General features: G+C 35.3%; 1 protein-coding gene across 5 annotated transcripts in view; it reads left to right on the forward strand.

Annotated features, from left to right (window-relative positions):
* The window catches only part of cntln.L (centlein L homeolog), a 135,528-nt gene that overhangs the window by 12,593 nt on the left and 102,049 nt on the right, over positions 1-20,886 (forward strand). For all 5 annotated transcript variants that reach the window (XM_018257347.2, XM_018257356.2, XM_018257324.2 and 2 more), the window contains exons 3-7: positions 2,372-2,460; positions 14,174-14,258; positions 17,645-17,779; positions 18,356-18,535; positions 18,997-19,130. In XM_018257347.2, coding sequence (XP_018112836.1) covers positions 2,372-2,460; positions 14,174-14,258; positions 17,645-17,779; positions 18,356-18,535; positions 18,997-19,130 — 623 coding nt within the window. The remainder of the gene's footprint in view (positions 1-2,371; positions 2,461-14,173; positions 14,259-17,644; positions 17,780-18,355; positions 18,536-18,996; positions 19,131-20,886) is intronic.

Raw genomic sequence — 20,886 nt, forward strand, 5'->3', positions numbered from 1 at the left:
CTTTTTAAAGATGTTCTTTGGCTCCTGTAACCATTAAGGGAGCAATTTTAGCATGTCTATTAATTGTGCCAAGATGTTTGAAAAGCTGTTTAATAATTAAGCAAAATAAATACACACGAGTCTGAAACACTTAGAATGCTCATCTACAACCAGATCAGTGTATATTACATTGTTATGTTGTATAAAGGGCCTTTATTCTTTTTTTTTTTAACTGAGGTGCTAAGACTTATAAGAGAAGTGTTAGTTTCTATTGTTTTTCTTTAAAATAGATGCAACTGTTGTTTGACAATGTGTGGGCATTACACTGTTTGTCTTCACAGCTACAATAACGGACTATAAAAGGGAGAGATTTTCTCAGCCTTTAAAGGAGAATTAAACCCCCCATTAATCAAAAATCCCCACCCCCTTCCCTCAATTGGTCCCCTTCCCTGCTTTCTCCCTCCATAGTACATTAGTTGACAAAATGTCCCAGGCATTAAAGGGGTTGTTCACCTTTGAGTTAACTGTTAGTGTGATATAGAGAGTGATATTCTGAGACCATTTGCAATTGGTTTAATTTTTTTTTATTATTTGTGGTTTTTGAGTTATTTAGCTTTTTATTCAGCAGATTGAAATTTCAGCAGTCTGGTTACTAAGGTCCAAATTATTCTAGCAACCATGCACTGATTTGAATAAGAGAATGGAATATTAATAGGAGTGGCCGGAATAGAAAGATGAGTAATAAAAAGAAACAATAACAATACATTTGTAGCTTTACAGAGCATTGGTTTATTAGATGGGTCAGTGACCCTCCATTTGAAAGCTGGAAAGAGTCAGAAGAAGAAGGCAAATCATTCAAAAACTATGAAAAATAAGTAATGCAGACCAGTTGAAAAGTTGCTTCGAATTGGCCATCCTGTGACATGCTAAAAGTTCATTCAAAGGTGAATCACCCCTTTAAGGTAGGCATATTTACGAAGCGAAGCTCTTGGGCACCATCTTCAGTATCTTTGGGTTCCTCGCAAAAGTGAGCGACGACACAGAACTTTTTTGCGCATGCACAATTGGGGCCATTCTGGATTGCCGAAGGAAAAGAAGATCCAAAGATACTGGAGATGGAGCCCAAGAGCTCTGTGGCGCGTGAATATGCAAAGGTTAATTCCAGGGACACTTTTAACTAAGGTACTATGGAGGGAGAAAGCAGGGAAGGGGATGGGGGTTTTCAACTAATGGGGATTTAGTTCTTTAAAGGAACAGTAACATCAAAAAAATAAGTGTTTTAAAGTAATATCATGTCCTGTTTCCCTGCACCAGTAAAACTGTTGTGTTTGCTTCAGAAACTCTACTATTGTTTATAGAAAAACAGAAAAAGGCAAAAGCTCTTTAGAACATAATCGTGTTATCTGTTATCCACTATTTAATCTGTGCCATGTAGTCTTTTTTCAATTTACGCCATTGGTACACAGCAGCTTGTTTATATGAAATATAGTAGTGTTTCTGAAGCACACAAATCACTTTAACCAGTGCATGGTAACAGTACATGATATTTTCATTGCTTTAAAACACTTTCATTTCTAAGTGTTATTGTTCCCTTAAAAAAGACTGTGAGTACTGGGACAGAACTTTTAACAGTAGGAGCGAATAAGTCTTTTGTTAATTGGCAGGCTGCAAATTTTTATATTGTAGAAAACATTGATAAAATTTATGTCTATTTAGAGGGTTTCTTTTTAAAGTTTTTTTACTTAAAGAAGTCTATTCATTTGGCCATTTCAAATAAATATTTATAGAACCCTTAACATGCTTGATTTGTTACGTAAGACTCTTGCAACACTTGTTGGCAGTGTGTAATGTAGCTTATCAACTGCAAGCGAGAGTTTTTTTTATCACTAAAATGTATTTATATCTTGCAGTTGTCAGATTCTCTTATATGATAAATATGTAAGCTCCTGTTGTAGCATATGAAGCAGCCATGCAGTGACATGTACAACTTTTGGACCCACCTTGATAATGCCATTCATGGCACAAGCTTGTTGAAAAACATTTTACACAAAGCAATGAATATTTTATTTGCAAGTGTAGGTCTAAGGGTTTTGGCAGACGGGCAGATTCGGGGAGATTTAGTCGCCTGGCGACTAATTGTCTGTTCTGCGGGGCGACAATCTCCCCGAACTGCCTTCCGCCTGCTTGAATGAAGAATCACCTGCGCTAATTAGCGAAGGCAACTCTTCATTCAGGCAGACGGAAGGCAGTGCAAGAACCAGTTGAACAACAATGGAAATTTTAAAAATACTTTGTTCTACATTTGACCTACATTGTAACTGTTTATCAATGACTTCTTTTGCTGTTTCCCCTGATAAGTGATACCAGTTATTTTGTTTATTCTCTTCTTCAGGCTGACAAGGAATTTGTATGGTCACTATGGAAGCGTCTACAGGTGGCTAATCCTGACATAACACAAGCGATTGGTTTAATAGTGGACAGGTAAGTCTAATCTGAAATAGGAATTCCTAGCTTTTAGAATTTTGTTGGTTAATCTCGTATTTTGTAGTACAGATGCATGGTACAGACTACTCAAATTATTTCATGAGATTTGTTTCTGGTCCTTTAATTTTTTCAGTTAGTTAGTTCACACGAAGAGATTCGGGGAGATTTTGTCGCCTGGCGACTAATCGCCTCGTCTTTTGAGCGACAATCTCCCCGAACTGCCTCCGCGTGTCTACCCATAGGCTATAATGAAAAGAAAACGCATCGCCGCATGTTCTTTAGCGCAGGCAACTTTTCATTATAGCCTATGGGAAGACACGCTGAGGCAGTTCGGGGAGATTGTCGCTCAGAAGACGAGGCGATTAGTCGCCAGGCGACAAAATCTCCTCGTGTGAACTAACCCTTAGGCTTTAACAGTACAAGTTTGTTTGTAAAGCAATTTAAAAACAGTCAGCATCCAATAGATACAGTGACTGACTGCTGTACCAGCAACTGCTTTTGCAGCACTGCTACAGGAACTATGATGTTAATAACATCCTTCATTGCAAAACTGAAATCTGTTACGTATTTGTCTCCCAATTATAAAGCTTTGTTAAATGCATCATTACTATTAGATCATAAAGTTATAGGACTGTTGTCTCTCAGCAGAGAAATACCATGAATATAGTATATTTATTTAAACCAAGGATAGAATATTAGTAATAAGGGCTAGTCTCAATGTATTAATATTGATTGGCAGGGGAAAAAATAAGAACCACCTGTTCAATACTACAGACAGTGTTGTGGGTATAAATTCACTATTGTGGTTACCAAGCTTGAGGATCTGCTTATGTGTGTGAGGAACATTCCGATGTACAGATATTGCTATGGACACATTTCATAGAAAGTTTTACTAATATGTAGGGCAATTTACCTCAGGGATTTATCACTACAACAGCATTTCTGAACCCATAGTCCTAAATGTATCATTAAAATTAAAGAAATATAGTTATATCATTTTAGTACACATGTGGGACCTGTTATCCAGGGTACTTGTTGCCTGTGATTTTCAGGATAAAGGGTCTTTCTGTAATATGGATCTCAATACCTTCAGTCTGCAAAAAAAACTAAAATTAAAACATATTTAAACCCAATAGGATTGTTTTGCCTAAATTAATTGTATCCATGTAATAATACAACAGTATGTTTTACTTGATCCCCACAAATAAAAAGGAAATCATTTTTAAAAACTGTAATTATTTTGTCTATGGGTGATTGCCTTCCTGTAGTTCTGAGCTTCCCAAATAACTGGTATCCGCATAACAGATCCCATAGGTAAAATTACTCAAAGGGCGCTGATGTGTTACTGTGTTGCTAGATGATGTAACATAGAGAAAACTTTAACTCTCTGTGTAAAAGTAAGTACCTTTATATAACAAAAGTAGTTTTTGTAAGTCATAGATGTAAAGCATTTCCAAATCAAATCAACTCTACTTCAACAAATTGCATTACTGAAATACTTCAATTGTAAGACTATGTATCCAGAAATGTTTATACATGTGTTTGCAATGTAGTGCAGTTTTATGCCTTTTCACCACATTTAAAGCATGCTCATTGCTCTTATTCTGTCCTTTATGCCCAACATTGGTCTCCTCTTTTTTTTCAGTCATTAAATACAGCTACTACATTTAGTTCAAGTGAAATGACTGTGTTTAACAGTCTAATTGTACGGTACAGTTACCGTACTGTTATGTTTTCAAAACAGCAAAACAAAGTACCTAGAACATGAAAGGAAAAAAAGAACATTTAAAAAATCAAAAGTACAGGCTTAAAGGCACTGAAATAGGTTAAGTAATGTATTATACCCTGAATCCATTTATGATCCTATCATCCGTCGGGAAAGCAGTAAGTTCAGTTACCCCATATCTCATCGTATTTAGATATTGTTCCATTATGGAGAGCTGAGAGGTATTCCATCCATTTTACTTCCTCTATCTTGTTCTGCAGCTCTGTAGGAATGGCCAACTGTTTTCATCTTTGACAAAGCAGCCTCCTGGCTGCTGTCAAAATGTGATTCATCAGTTTTCTGGCTGCTTTTGTATAAGTGAGATTGGGTGTCCCCAAGATAAAGGTCCATGGCTCCCTTTGTATGTTGGGCCAAACGAAGGGCCTTTTCATTGGTCTCCTTTTCTATGCACAGATCCACAAGGGAGAATGATATTAAATAATGTGTTGCTGTAAATTAGTTTCACACTGGGTAATGTAATCTCAACTTCATTTTAAATCGTAATTGTAATAGTCAAAAAGATTTACTGCAAGGTAAAAATGTCAGTATCAGGTGCACATACAACTTCTGATAAACTGGCCTTAATGTTCGGCATCGCTTAAAACCACATTTTCAGCTTTATACTGCCTCCTGTTTGATTATCATAGTTTTAATTTTACTTTTTTCATATTAAAATTTACATTTTACTGGTGGAGTCCTACAATACAATCTGTAATATGGACACCAAGGGTAGAAGGTCCCTCCATGCCAATGGCTAGTTGCAATGTATTAAGGAGACATGTTATGTAAAAAAAACAAGAATGTGCCAGTGCATTAAACACTTTTAGATGCAAGAGGAATGTGCTTTAAAAAGTTGTGTTTCTGGTTACTTTATTGAACATTTCTGCAAAAACCCTACTAGTCCCGCCCATCTATTCCACTTCCTGCTGCCTTTCCCAGGCTGTGCAGGGGAGCTGGCGGCACTCCGCACACTGTACTGTAGGATAGGAACCAATCAGCAGCTAGGCTGACCTTATAGGGAACTGAAGTCTGTCTTTGCTTGTGTGACTGCATGGCTGTGATTGGCTGTCCAACTCCTACTGTGCTTCTGACGGGGACCGTTAGGACACGTCCACCCTTCATTGTAACAGGGACCAGAGAACATCTATGGGGAGTTCCAAAAAAGGGGCTAATTTTAAAGATAATATTCATTTACTGCCAAAAGTAAAACCAGCACCATATAGTATTCACTATTGTTACAAAATGGGGGAGGGGGGGCATTTATCCTATATGTCTCATTTAAGGAAGCAAGAGGAACATTCTTTATGGTAATGAAATTATTGAATCAAATCAAATAGGATTTTTTTAGCATGAAGGTACAGCAGAAAAATATGACAGACTGTAAGATAGTAGTGACAGATGTAATTGTTTAAGACCATGCTTGCCTCAAATTATTTTTCCACAAATGCCAGTTTGGTAATGACACGAGCATAGTGGGAATAACAGAAAAAGAGAAATAGGTTGTTGCAGTCACTCAAAACTGCTTGGAATGGCTGTTAGATCTGCATTAATCTACTGTAATGCTGCTTCAGCACAACTGGAAATAATATCCTCTAAAGCCCAAACTTGCTATTTACTTGAGCAAAAGTCTTTATGTCATGGTAAAGCCATTACTGGTTTTTGCTAGACTTGACTATATCCTCATGCAAATTTAGGCTTACTGTAAAAATCTCTGTGCTTTACAAAACCTAAATCCATATAAATGGCAAATTTAACATTTATGTTAGGTACAAGCATAATGTTATGTGTTTTTATAGTCTATAGCACAGATGCAACCACTGTGAAGAGGTCAAATATTTCCAGGACAATCAAACTTTTGCAATTGTTTACTTTAAAAACTTGAGGCCACTGCCTAAGTTGAAAACATGCATATTGTATTCCTGTATGCAGTTACAATGAATATTCAGAAATAAATAGCAAAAAAAGAAATGTCTTTACTGTGCAAATGAGTAGAGACATCTGGGAGCTCTGCAAATCTCTAGGTATTTTTACCAAGTCATTGTGCAATCTATAATGCACTTTCCACCTACTTGAAATACTATTGATCTTCAAATTATGCAAACAGAGTCACTTGTTTCTTTTGTTGCTGTACGGTTTTATCATAGTAGCAGGTAAAGGGAAGAGCTATATCTAATCCACCTGGACTGAGTTCTCCCACTGGAGAGCTGGAAAACAAATATAAGTTCAGCCTCATTCATTACAGATCCTGATTTAGTTACACAGTGTTAATGTGATGTTTGTTACAGAGAGATTTCAGTTTAGAGTAATTTTATTTGTGTGAAGAAAACTTTTTTCAAAAATACAATGTCCAAGAGAACACACTTATAAAATATAACACTCCTAACCTGAAAAAGAAAACATGTTATCGGTGTTGGATATTCTTGATATAAACTGTATGGCACCACCAGCAAGTAGGTTCCATATCTGATGTAATTTGCTCTGCATACACTAGGCATTATGACTCCATGATAACAGCCCATTCATTTGTGGATGCTCTATGTCAGCTCTATATCCCTAGCATAAAGGACACTGCTGCACCACAACCATATACATGTGCTATCCTTTAAGTACATTGATTCAGTTAAATTGCAAGTATTATGGGTTCTCTTTTTTTTGTTCATACATCAATCAGGAGGAAAGATCAAAGTTTTTAGGACTGGTGGCAGGTGAGCTTACTACTTAATTTTTAATGATTCTCCACTGCTTAGGTACATATGAATGGTTAATCCTTTTTAAAATAATCGCTGCAAATGTTTTAAACTGCTTAAAGGAGAAACAAACCCTTAATAAAAAAAAACCTACCCTACATAGACGGTTGGTTGTTTTTTGGAGTGATACAAATTGTTTAATTGAAACATGGCATTTTGGCAACATACATTTTGAAAAATACAGATATTGTATTTTTATACTACAAGTAGCCTGTAATAGGGGAAATTATTAGACATTATGGCCCCTACACATACAGTACTCCAGAAATAAAAATCTAAATAGTTTAAATATTTTCTTTTACTTACCTAGCATTTTTGATAATTATCAGGCACAGAACAAGTTGGCAGTGTAAGGGCCCACACTGACCGATATCTGGCCAGGTTTAGGCGAGGACTGCATTTATCCTTTCTTGATGCGTCCAGAGGCCAAACAATTGGCCTGTTTTAGCATAATATGTATGTGGTAAATTGGGCAAAGATCTGCTTGTTTGGTGATCTTTATGTGTATGGCAAGCTATAGCCCATGACTGTAACAAATGTCTCAAACTTTCAAGTATATACTTTTATTTTTTTTTTGTTGGAGTGTGATGAACAGTTAGCAAATCATTCTTTGGGCATTGTATGCTAAGTGATTTTACTAATTGTCTTTAGTCTGTGAAATTTTAATATCTCATTTTGTATAAAATTCCCTTAGCATTGAATGCAAGGCAACATTCCATGGAGAAGAGCAACATTATGCAGCCCGCATGTGTGCATATCTGCATATCGGAGCACAAAATATTGACATGATAATTGCAGTCAAGCCTGAATGAACAGTGGCCACTGGGATTTCAGCTGGTGCTGTACCAACTGGATGGCTGCTCAGGACACAGTTTGAAATTCAAGGTGCAAGTTAGCACTTTATTCAGCACAGAAAGGCATCATTTAAAAATCCTCAGGGGAAATGCTGGTGAAGCGCAGATGTTAAAACAGTCTGCTCACAAATGCTGACTTTTTGTTCTTTAGCCCTTCAAAAGGCTTATGACTGTCTAAATATAGAATTCATACAATAAATGATAGACATTTGAAGTTGAAAGCTGCATTTAAATAAATTAAAATAATGTGAAAATACTGCATCTTTGTACTTTCATATTTTCCTAATATCAAGATAACAAGCTTTTTTCATTTGTATCTGCAGTCCTTATTTGTACCTTGAATTCAGTATTGAACTGGGACAGTTTGAAGTTTAGTTATAATTATTGGTTAAGGAGTAGCTTAATAGTCAGGGCCGCCATCAGGGGGGGGCAGGGGGTACTGTTGTACCAGGCCCAGATGATTTGGGGAGTTAAGGGGTGCCCGGCCGTGCTGCACTTGCATTGCCGGGCCCCTGCCATCAGTGAGCTGCAGACTTCAGAACGGAGGGTGGGCTGGAGCTCAGATGGCTGTTTTTTGCTTCCTGTGCTGTGATTCGACGTAAAGTGTAAGTCCCGGTAAAGCAGCATGGGGATTGGGTGAAGTTTGAACCATCCCTCTACTTTATCCAATCACCATGCGGCTTTACTGGGACTTACATTTCACTGGCTAATCAGAGCACAGGAAACTGAAGATACAGGCATCTGAACTCCCTGGCTAAGGTAAGTGCAGTTTTATTTTAACTTGTAGGGGTCCTGGGCAATTGTTTTAAACACGTGTAGGGCCTGGCCAATAGTTTTTTTTATTTATTTTTTTGGTTTGTTTTTTAAAAAAACTTTTAGGGGTCCCGGCCAATTGTTTTTTATTAAAAAACGTATAGGTAGGGGCCCTGGCCAATTGTTGTTTTTTTGTTTGTTTTTTTAAAAAAACTTGTAGGGGCCCTGGCCAATTGTTTTTTTTTTTAAAAAAAAAAACTTGTAGGGGCCCTGGCCAATTATTTTTTTTTTTAATAACTTATAGGAGCCCTGGCCAAATTTTTTTTATAACTTGTCGGCGGTCCTTGGCCACCAATGATTTTTTTCTTTAACTTGTAGAGGGCCCTGACCACCAAAACTTGTAGGGGGGCCCTGGGTTTTTTTTTTTAACTTGTAGGGGGGCACTTAATGTTTTAGTGCTTGTGTCTTTCATGGCCTTCATGGGTGAGAGAGGGTTGCCCAGAAAATGTTATTGTGCGGGGCCCCGTGATTTCTGATGGCAGCCCTGTTAATAGTGATGATTCTTTTTAACGGGGTCTGGAAAATGTACAAATTATGATGCACCCCTTCAGAATATCCAGTTGATATGCTGGACACCCGAATGGACAAACTGGACTGATCAAAGCAATTAATTGTTTAGGTGGGAGCTTTGTAAGAGACCCATGCATGCACTTGGGATCATATATTTTGACTTTAAACTGAATATCACACCTCATATTTTACACATTTTGCAAACCTTGGGATTTATGTGTATAACTTTCTGTGTCTAACACTGCAAACTGATTTTATATTAAACCCTACATTTTTATTTCCATATTAGTAGCATCCAGAAAAAGTTGACCAAAGCACACATTATGTTAGATAGATTCTGCAAGACTTGTGCAATTAATATTTAGATAATTCTACCTTTTTTTAATGTATTTGTTCAGTAAATTTCAGTTCATTTTTTAAAGCTCATTATCATCTTAGTTATCCAATAAAGATATTGCCTTCTCACTACATTTATGTTTCATATCAAAAGTTGATGCTGAAAGTTACTACAAGTTTTTGTTTTTTGTGGGTTTTTTTCTTTTGCAAAAGTGCCTAGATATTAGCATGCAAAGATGTAAATGATTACTTATTTATCTTATATGCCATACACTTTTGGAAGTGTTTCTTTGCTCCAAGCAATATTTTAATTCCTTATATTGGCATCATCAAATTACAAGGATTATAGTCTTCAGGCCAAACACATAATTGGATTACATTGCTCTATAGAAAGTGAGACTGCTTTCAACTGAATTTGATCCCAGGAATCAATAGACTTATCTAGAAAAATTTTAAATTTCCTTTGGTATAAATAATGGTAGGTATAGTGTTTTCAATAGCAATGACAGAAGAAGGACTTACATTCTGTCTAGTGTATTAATTTTATGAAAATATAATGCTGTTTATACTGCCTTTCTTTTCTGTGTAGCACTTTTCTGTGTAGGCCCAATACTGAGAAATTACTTATTACTTACTTATTAATGATTTGAGTTGAGCCATTGCTAGCTTAATTGTGGTTATGAGGTAAGTAGTGTTCTGGCTATTATGTTAGACATTCAGTCACTCCAGCCTTTTTACATTACATTTTTGGCCAACTAACTATATTAGAATTTTTTATTTATTTTGCACAGCCTATCTATTTACCTAGTTTTTATTTTCACACTGAACTGTTCCTTTAAACATTTATATTGAACCATCAAAATTTACCTTATTACAAACTAATATGCGTGTATATATATATATATATATATATATATATATGTGTGTGTGTGTGTGTGTGTGTATATATATATATATATGGAAAAGCATCTTGAGAAAGGTTCTATGAACCGAAACGTCGATGTGATGCATGTTTAATAATTTTTCCAATAAAATTTTCATAAAGAAACGGTGTGCGTGTAACCCCTGGACTACTATATATATATATATATATATATATATATATATATATATATATATATATATATATATATATATATATATATATATATATATATATATAATAAGTCTATTCATGGCATTTACTTACCAGCTGCAGTGTGCAAAGTGAAATTTTTGAACACAAATTGCCATAGTTTTTTTTTTTTTTTCATAGTTTTTTTTTCCTAGAATTCAGGTATTGCAGCTGTCAGAAGATTCGCAAAGTACCTTGCACATTGCTGTAAATTGGGTGCAAGTTGCAGTCAGCATCTTCAGAATGGAGATTGCTTTATTCTGCTTGCATAAAAAAGTATCCCGTTTGTAGGGTGCAAGTCTGTATTGTCTGTTGACCCAATCTTCTATGGGAACTCTGCAATTAACACCATGTTCAGGGTGGTGGTAATCCGTCAGAAGCAACACATCAGTCTGAAAGAGCGTTCACCAATGGGGAACGCCCTCCCTTCTATTCACTAATATAATATATTTAATAACATATTACAGAAAGGATGAAAAGAAAGATGAAAGGTGATAAATATACCCCTAAAAATAATATGCAAGTTAAAAGAGCCACAAAATTCCCTTATGAAAAATATGCACCCATGTCCAGTATTTGTTAAAATTAGCTAAATTTTTTAAATTTCTTCCATTTTACTGAATACTATTCTCCACTGAAATTTCCCCTGTGATATTTTTAACTTCAATGCTATGAAGCTAAATATTTTTTTTCCAACTATGGCAGATTCTCAACTGGATCGGTATTGGTTACTTTTTTTTGTCCTTGCTGGAAGTTCTGCTGAAAATAACTTTTCCAAGGCTTCAGTTTTTTGGCAGACTAAAATTGGTTGTATTTTGCACCATCCAAAAGTGACCTTTTTCTTAAAAATATACTGTTTTCCCATGCAGAGTCCAGGGCTCTGTTAGCCACACCTCAGATCAGAGAAACCGCTTGTATAGGTTATACTTGCTCATTAAAGTGTGAGAATTGTGTGTTCTTAAATCTATTCCATTTATGAAAATAATTGCAGAATGGCTCTTGAATGGTTCATCTCTTCTGTCTGCATCCATAAATTAGAAATCTTTTGAAGTCAAATCCAAGCGTGCCATTGTTCATAATTTGCCTCTTACATTCAGAACAGAGCTGGCACAGGTAATGTGTACTTTTTGTATTAGGACCTGGAGTTTCTTCTATTTGAATCATGGATCAGCATATGCCTTAAGTCGGCTAAAAAGCATTTTAATAATGCCACCAGTATGGATTTATGAAGCCTAGTTAAAATCAAGTGCAAGGTACTTTTTTGTTACTACAGAGAAAAGGAAAATGCATTTGCTTAAAACTGATTCGCATCTATTCATGTAAATCAGAGCTTTCTAGAGATCGCGTTTCCAGAAAAGACTTTCCATACTCCTATCGAATAGACAATGTCTGTGATTTCCAGTTTATTCAGAAGGGATTATGTTTCCAGGGTTTTGGAGCCGTTACATAAATCCTTTGACTCCGACTCCTCAGTTTATGGTACCTCCAACTCCTCTGTTTTTAAAGTAACAGTAACACCAAAAACTGAAAGTTTATCAAGGTAATTAAAATATAATGCACTGTTGATCTGCACTGTTAAAACTGGCATGTGTGCTCAAGACTTAACGAGTATAGCTTGTTGGTATGTTTGTGTACACAGTGAATCTTACAATCCCAGGGGGCGGCCCTTATTTTTTAAAATGGCAATTTTATATTTATGATTACCCAATGGCACATACTACTAGAAAAGTATATTATTATGAAAATGGTTTATTTACATGAAGCAGGATTTTACATATGAGCTGTTTTATGCAATATCTTTTTATAGAGACCTACATTGTTTGGGGGGTATAGTTTTCCTTTAAGCAGTTTTAAGAATACATGTTTTTTTATTTATATAGTCCTTACATATTGTGCAACACTTTAGAGACTATGCATCATTTACATCAGTATCATACGATCATTTTTATCAGGAGTTTGTTAACTGCCTGTATGTTTTTTGGAGCATGGAAAGAAATCAGAGTACCTGATGGAAACCGGCCAGTAGTCCAGGGAAGAAAATACAAACTCCTTGCAGTGTCCAAGCTCAAAATGAACTCAAAAGCCGTAAGGCAAAAAAGTTACCCACTTAGTCACCATGCTGCTATGAACTAATTTCTCTTTATTCTCATTCTGCATTTTATATTGTTGTTCTGCTTTTGTTACTTGCTTATTATTTCAGCCCCAACTATATCTTTACTTGTCATTCACATTTAACGATTATTCAATACCTATAATATTTCATAGTCTGGCATCTCATTATAAGTGGGCCAGGGCCCAGAAAAACAGTGTAGTCCTATGTTTTCCACATAATGCTTGAAGATTTAGAAAAGTAGCCTGTTAATGATCTGGAATAAATTATCAGATTTGGGAAGATCATAAAAACTAAATATGGATAATTCTTGTGTCTCAGTACAGCACAGTTAAATGTTAAATATGTGCAGCCTCATGGGATATAGACTGGTGCTTAAAAGTTTTACAAATTGACAGCATACCCTGACTCCATTTTTCATCCTAAAGAAGTCTTCAAATATCCATAGCCTAAGTCATTATGGTACATCAGTGATTCTAATTAGCAAAACAGGAGTTTGTTTCAGCCATTGATCTTCATAAACCTCCTGACAGAGTCTAATTTCCGTAGTGTTTTTCCCAATCTCTGGTAGACTGAGTTTTAACTCGGCAGTTAGCCGCTGTTTTGTCTTTTTTATATTTTTTAGTGTAAAGGTAAAATTTAAGGCAAGTATATGACGTATATATAGGCAAGCAAAATGTATGTCTAGAAGGAAAAAAAAAACAGAATTGCATACCTGATTGAAAGTTAAATCTTGTCACTCTGTATTCCTTAGGAAGAGGTATGGGCAATTCTGGCTTTTGAGTTTTCTGGATAACTGATCTTTCTGTAATTTGGATCTTCATAGTCTACTAGAAAATCGTGTAAACATTAAATAAATCCAATAAACTGCTTTTGATTCCTATAAGGATTGATTTTGATTATTTCTTCGTTTAGATAATGTACAATGTTCTGTTTTATTATTACAGAGAAAAAGGAAATAATTTTAAAAAATTGATTATTTCATTATAATGGAGATGGCCTTTCGGTAATTCAGACCTTTCTGGATAACTGGTTTCCAGATAACGGATCCAATACCTGTATCTTAAATTTTGGATAACTGCATGTAGATTTTTTTTTTTTTTTTTAATAAACAAATTATTTCCTTTTAACAAGTTGCAATAAGCAGTTCTCTTACATGTGCCATCTTTAAAACAAATATTTTGATTGACGATCAAAATTTATTTTACTCCGAATCTGCTTCTTTGCAAAAAAAAAAACAAAAGAAATTTCATAATAAAGTTGTCATAATTGGCTACAGCAATAATATGCTGTCACTTGCCATATGCACACTGATTAATTCTGGTGGGGATGTTGGTCACAGATAATTTCATTCTTTGCTTCTTAAAATGACATTTATCATCCAGACTTGGCAAATTGAAATGATAAAGTACAAATTAGCTGTGCTAATGTGCCAATATATGTATATTTTTGTGTTTGTAGAGAGAAGAGTAAAGCAGAGTCCAAAGACAGGAAGGTGCTGGAAATTTTGCAGGCAAAGGATAGCAAAATAGAGGAACTTGATCAGGTTTGTATGGCATGGCTTCCCATAATTTTGGATTTATTACATAAATATCTAAAGATACTGGTAAACTGAATGGGTAAGTACCATGCAAGACTGACACTGAGGGGTAAATTTATTAGGGTTGAATTGAAAATTAAAATTTCAAATGGTCAGACCTCTCATTTCGAAATTCGAATTGTGAATTATCCAAACTCGATTTGAGTTTTAATTGGAATTTCGAGATTTATCATATGCTGGCCCTTGATTTAGACCATTCGCCACCTAAAACCTGCTCAAGTTCATGTATAAGTAAATGGGAGAGGTCCATGGACCAATTTTGACATGTTACTAGCTTTCCTGACATTCGAGATTTTTCCAAGAAAAACCTTTAATCAAGTTTTGTCGAATTCGAGTTTTCGAGTCAGTAAAATTTGTGTGAATTTTAGATTTTTTTAAATTTTTTTTTAACCCCCCAATCAAATTCTGAGTATATTCTAATCTAAACGAGTTTAAAAAAACGCACATGAATTTGAAATTCAACCTTTGATAAATGTGCCTCCTTGTAATTCAGGCCAGTATAATTCAACCAAATGAAGTCTTATACATTTTTGCTTCCAGTTAAAATATATTGAACAAAATCTCAAAATGCTGTTGTATGATAAGACTGGTCAGATACCCTAAAAAGTGCAGCAGTGGCTTAATATAGACGTAGGAGTCGGCTAGATGTGTGAACACAGCTGCTTTAAAGAAAGACTTCAACAGAAAAAAGTTATAAATGTAGAGGCCAGATTTATCTGTCAGTTCAATACTCCTGTGACTGCACGAGTCTTGGTGCTTTATTACCTATGTCTCAGTGTCCAGAAGCAAAATTGGAAATCATCCAGCGGTCATGTGAGATCTGTCTGCAGTAGTCACATTTCTTAATAAGGGCTTTTTGGGTACAAGTTTTCTGGAGTAGAGGGACATTGTGGCGTATTTGTGCTTGCTGCAATCGCCTCATTCTCATAATCACTCGTATTTTAATGCCTGATTTAACAGATGAACAATCTAGGCCCTCCATGTTAACATTCTGTGCCAACATCAATGATAACTGCTTTTGACCCACTAGATAAAGTAGAAGAAATGTTTAGATATAAAGTTGTGGAAAAAGGTCAATATTTTGAGAGCGAAAAAATAACTAGCTGCAATGAGGACATGCCCTATCGTAGTCACTGAAATGGAATTCACAAGCTTGTTGTGTCTGAATGTGAATATATATTTTTTTAAAGTAATAAAATGAACAGGCCTTTTTTTATGCAGGTAAACATTACTGCATTATGATGCATATCAATTATTAATGAGAAGTCATAAATATGTCAGATGGATTAGTCTTAATAGGAGTTGTCATAAGGGAGGTCTATGAAATGGATCTGTTTATGCATGCCTACCAATAAATAATTTCTTATCCTGGATGTGGTATGCATGGACTAATTATACCTGATTTTAATTGCTTATAGAAGCAGCATGGGTCATTATAAGCACATTGGTCTCTTTAAAAAAATGTGTCCATTCTATTATTCTAAATATTGATGTTAAAGTCCATTTAATTATAAATGAAAAAGGAAAATATTCCTTAAGAATCCTTGAAATTTAAAACCAAATGTGCCTGTTTTTTTTGTTGATGGATACATTACATCATAGAAACTTTAAATCTTAATTTCATTGCAGTAATATGGTGCTGCATTACAGATTAATGTGTAACTCTTCCTCTTGGCCCACTGCCTGCTCTTTCTTTCAGTGTAAAAATAACAATCATGGGTAGCTTGGGCTAATGATATGATCGTCTAATAGTCTGCTTCCTTCCGCTGCCCCCCATATCTTCTACTTAAATAGTAATATGTATGGGGAGCTTGAAGACACATAAAAGATGATACAGTATTCTAAAATAATCTTTTTCTGTAAAAATGACTGGATTATAAAAATAATAGATTATATACTATATATGTGGTAGTAGAACTTGGATACCCAATACTTTTATTACTTTTGCCCTGCTACTTCTTAAGAGGGCTACTCAACTCTTCTACTCAACAGTTCAGTGTAAAAATAAAATAGATTGGTTGTGCAATATAAAAAATGTTTCTAATATAGCTAGTTAGCCAAAAATGTAATCTACAAAGGCTGGAGTGACTGAATGTCTAACATAATAGCCAGAACACTACTTCCTGCTTTTCAGCTCTAACTCTTGAGTTTGTCAGTGACTATAAGAGCATAACTTGAGTTTGTCAGTGACCACATGGAACATAACTGTTCAGTGAGTTTGCAATTGATCCTTAGCGTGCAGCTCAGATTCACAAGCAAACAGTTATGACACATGTGGCCCCTCAAGTCTCTGGTTACTGCCTGGTAACCAATCAGTGGAAACCAAGAGAGCTGCAAAGTAGGAAGTAGTGTTATGGCTATTATGTTAGACATCCAGTCACTAAATTTTTGCCTAACTAACTGTATTAGAAACTTTTTTTATTTTGCACAGCCTGTTTACCCAGTTTTTATTTTTACACTGAACAATTCCTTTAAAACCCCCTGTACCACCCCACACTTCCTGCTGCAAAATATTGTGCATGCTTGGGACCCTCCATGGATGTCACCAGATTTGCATTGCAGTTGGATAATTTGGAGTTTGGATTATATGGTTGTTCTCTCCTGGGATAAACCTACTGTTAGTGGCATTTATGGCCTTGAAATCTAAAGTATGCAGACTTCTGGAATGATGTTTTTGAAATTTGGTAATGTTTTTGACCTAAGTCCGAAATCTGCATAAAACTATTCATATTTGATGTTGGCATGCCCGAGAGAAATTAGACTTTCAAAATCAAGTGTATTTCTAAAATCATATGTCTCTATATTATGAAAGCGAGTATGACATTTTTTATTTCGGCATTTAGAAGCCTGTATCTTAAAACAGAAGTTAATTTACACAAAAAGCCCAGCAGATTTTAAAAGCTTGGGTTGTCCTGTAAAAATATCTCCCATGCAGGAAATAGCACAACATATTCAATAACTTAGTACAAATTATTAAAGTGTAGAATTGTGGCAGTGAGATATTAAGAGCTGAATTTTTCAAAATATATTTAACAGTTAGCTTCTTCTTTTTTTTCCTCACTGTTAAAAATTGTAAATTGTTAGGCTTTCTCCTTCCAGCAAAATTCTATCAAGGCTGAATATATTCAGATGAGATTATAAGACCTTATATTTTACCTTGCTGTTACTAGTAAACATACTAAATCTTGCTTACAGGTATTTGTTTATATGTTTTAAACAAAATCTGCTTTGGTTTTGCACATTTGGAAGCCTCAAAGAATCAATCGATAAACACCAACGTGTCATTCCTTTTTCTGTATTCCCCTGTATTTCCCCTTCTTTTAATCAAACAGAGAACATCAGGGCAACAGCAAGAAATAAACAACTTAGTTCAGAGAAAGATCGCTGTAGATGAAGAAAATATATTACTGAAGAAGGAACTGAATGACCTCCAAGAAAAATTAAAAGATAAAAGTCAAGAACTTAAGGTACATCATCTTAAAACATTTTCAACTGTTGTAAAGTTTCCTGCTTCAAGCTGTGTGCCACTGTGTGACATAGAAAGGGACATGCACTCCAGAAGAATTGCCTGAGGTCTTAATGTACTTTGCAGTAAATCTTCATACAGCTAACTCCATGTTACTGCTTTAAAGGCAAGAATCTAAGGCTTATAGCTTTTAGATAAATAGTTAATGATGGGAATGGAGCAAACGAATGTAGTGTGAATATGTGGCTTCTTTTAATTACAATCTGATGGGACTGGTATTATTTATTGATAAAGCCGAGGTCTGGAATGATATGTCTGTGTGGGTCTCAAAAATAGCTGGGGACATCATCAAAGGCATTTTGATCAATTAAAGGATTCCTTGCAAATTTGTGCTCATCAGAGCTGTCAAGTAGTTAGAGAAATAGGTCCTCTCCACCTGCATGAATGAAATGAATAATACTGCAGAACTACCCATACAGACTTCAGGGGCCAAGGTCACTTGTGCTTGATCTGTTGATTATAGCCTGCACATGTAATTATATTCTGGATTTAATTTGCAGTCTTTGCTTTGTCACAGAGTAATAAGGAGAATATGCAAGAAAATGGAAAACAGACAGCAGTGATTTTAAAAAATCTTGAGCTGGAAAAGGAGGGGTTGAGGAAGAGATGTGCTGACCTGCTCAATGACCTGGAGAAAGCAAAGAAGCAAGAGGCACAGTGGAAAGAAGACAAATCTGGCATTGATGGCAAAATAAAGGTATAAGGCAGAGTAGCAGCGTTCCCACACATGATCCTCCAAACCTCTCTGTGGCATACACTTATGCTTTGTGTTATTTGCTGTGATAACAACTTATGTATTCAAACATGCCAGTGGGGACCAGCATTCATTTAAATTCCTACACTTAAAACCCACAGCTATTTAAAAATTGATGGCGCAAAGCAGGAAGCTGACATCAAATAGCCATCCTAAATTCTAATCATTAGACAGTAAAACAGATTCTTTTCGTACATAAAGCTGAAAGAATACATGCAGTTTTTAAGTTTCAGATGTTACAGGTTTTTAGAAGTTCTTTTAATGTTTTTACATGTTAATTCATTTTTTAAAGCATTATATGTATGTCTACAGTTTATATATACATATATATATACATAAATACATACATACATACATACGTTATAACATTTTTGCTATTTTGTATCTTGCATGCTTTTGTATAGGATATGGAAATTGACTTAAATGAAACCAGAATACAGATGGAGGCTATGCATAGCAAAATAAATGGGCTGTCATCACAAGTCGTTGTAAAGCAGACAGAGTTGGCACAGAAAGAAACTGATTTGACCAGGTTGAGGCAAGTATTTCTAATAAAAATGTGACTGTTACATTTTTGTCACGTGCAGTATGATACGCTATGCATACTAGAGGGCAGATCAAATTGTAAGATTAGAGTTTGCCACAGAAAATCTCACCCACTCTCTATTCACGCCTATAGGACGTTTTTGAAGAGTATTTATGAAACAGTGAACTCTAACTTGAAAACATATATATCCTTCTAAAAATCCCATAGGAATGAAATGAAAGTTTTTCTGTGGTGAGCTCTATTTTTACAATTTCATAAATCTGCCTTTGATCATCTTGTGACCATACGTTTTGCATCTAGCTTGAAGGTACTGCCAATTTTCATGTCTTGGGTGAACCATTAGGCTGTAGGTTCCCAGTGCTCATATATGAATGGTGGTACATAAACTATTAAACAGTCAAGTGTTTAAATATTGCTGATATAAAAACTTTTATAAAGGCTTTATCGGGCTCTAAAGTATTTGAAACATTTTAATGAATAAAAAATTTGTTCCTTCACCTTTGTGCCTTATTTTATGGTCATGCAAGATCTGGATTAGATGGATTACATCAGTAAAAAAAATCTGCATAAAAGGCTTATATGGATCATTTGGAATAAGCCTATTTTCTGCATATCTTAAATATGGGCAGCTAGAATATTTTTTTGAGCATGTTAGAAGTATATTGGGAATAAGTTTAAAGAAATGTTGAGAGATTATACGTTCAGGTGTTTAATCTCTATCTTCTTTAAAATTCTGTTTGACATCCCTCTTAAATGCACCCCACCCATGGCTTTTTTTATCATTCTTTCTAGGATATTTCAGCAAAGCCACGTTTATTGAAATTCCCATTTTTATATTTAGAACATATAATATGTGCATGTTGTATAAGATTTAGTAAATATCTGGTATGTGTAGACTTTAAAATACAAACAATGCAAATTTGCATGGCTGATCTTTGCTTTGTAAAGTTTCTCAAAGTTGCTTCAGATCTGGGAGTCTATACCATCTGTTCTCTAACATGCCCTTTGGTATAGAGATAAAACAATATAAATATAAATGCCAGGACTCTTCTGAACAGTTTGATACCCCATAAATACTATTACAAAACCATGGGCATGTAGAGACCCCCAAAAGAAGATTGGTAGGTTTAAGGTGTCGAAGTTTTTTAACTTCGATTTTCGAATGGTCGAATATTCAACGTTTTTTTCAATAGAATTTTGGCATATTCGATGGTCGAAGTACCCAAAAATTACTTCCAAATTCGAAGTTTTTTAATTTGAAAATTCACTTTGACCCTTAGTAAATGGGCCCCTAAGTATGCTATAGAACAGGAATTCTTAAAGGGATACTGTCATGGGGGAAAAAATTTTTTTTTCAAAATGAATCGGTTAATAGTGCTGCTCCAGCAGAATTCTGCACTGAAATCCATTTTTCAAAAGAGCAAACAGATTTTTTTATATTCAATTTTGAAATCTGACATGGGACTAGACATTTTGTCAATTTCCCAGCTGCCCCAAGTCATGTCACTTATGCTCTGATAAACTTCAATCACTCTTTACTGCTATACTGCAAGTTGGAGTAATATCACCCCCTACCTCCCCCCCCCCCTCAGCAGCCAAAAAAAAGAACAATGGGAAGGTAACCAGACAACAGCTCCCTAACACAAGATAACAGCTGCTCAATAGTAAAAACCCATGTCCCACTGAGACACATTCAGTTACATTGAGAAGGAAAAACAGCAGCCTGCCAGAAAGCATTTCTCTCCTA

The sequence above is a fragment of the Xenopus laevis genome, chromosome 1L, assembly GCF_017654675.1.
Source record: "Xenopus laevis strain J_2021 chromosome 1L, Xenopus_laevis_v10.1, whole genome shotgun sequence".
Taxonomy (NCBI): Eukaryota; Metazoa; Chordata; class Amphibia; order Anura; family Pipidae; genus Xenopus; species Xenopus laevis.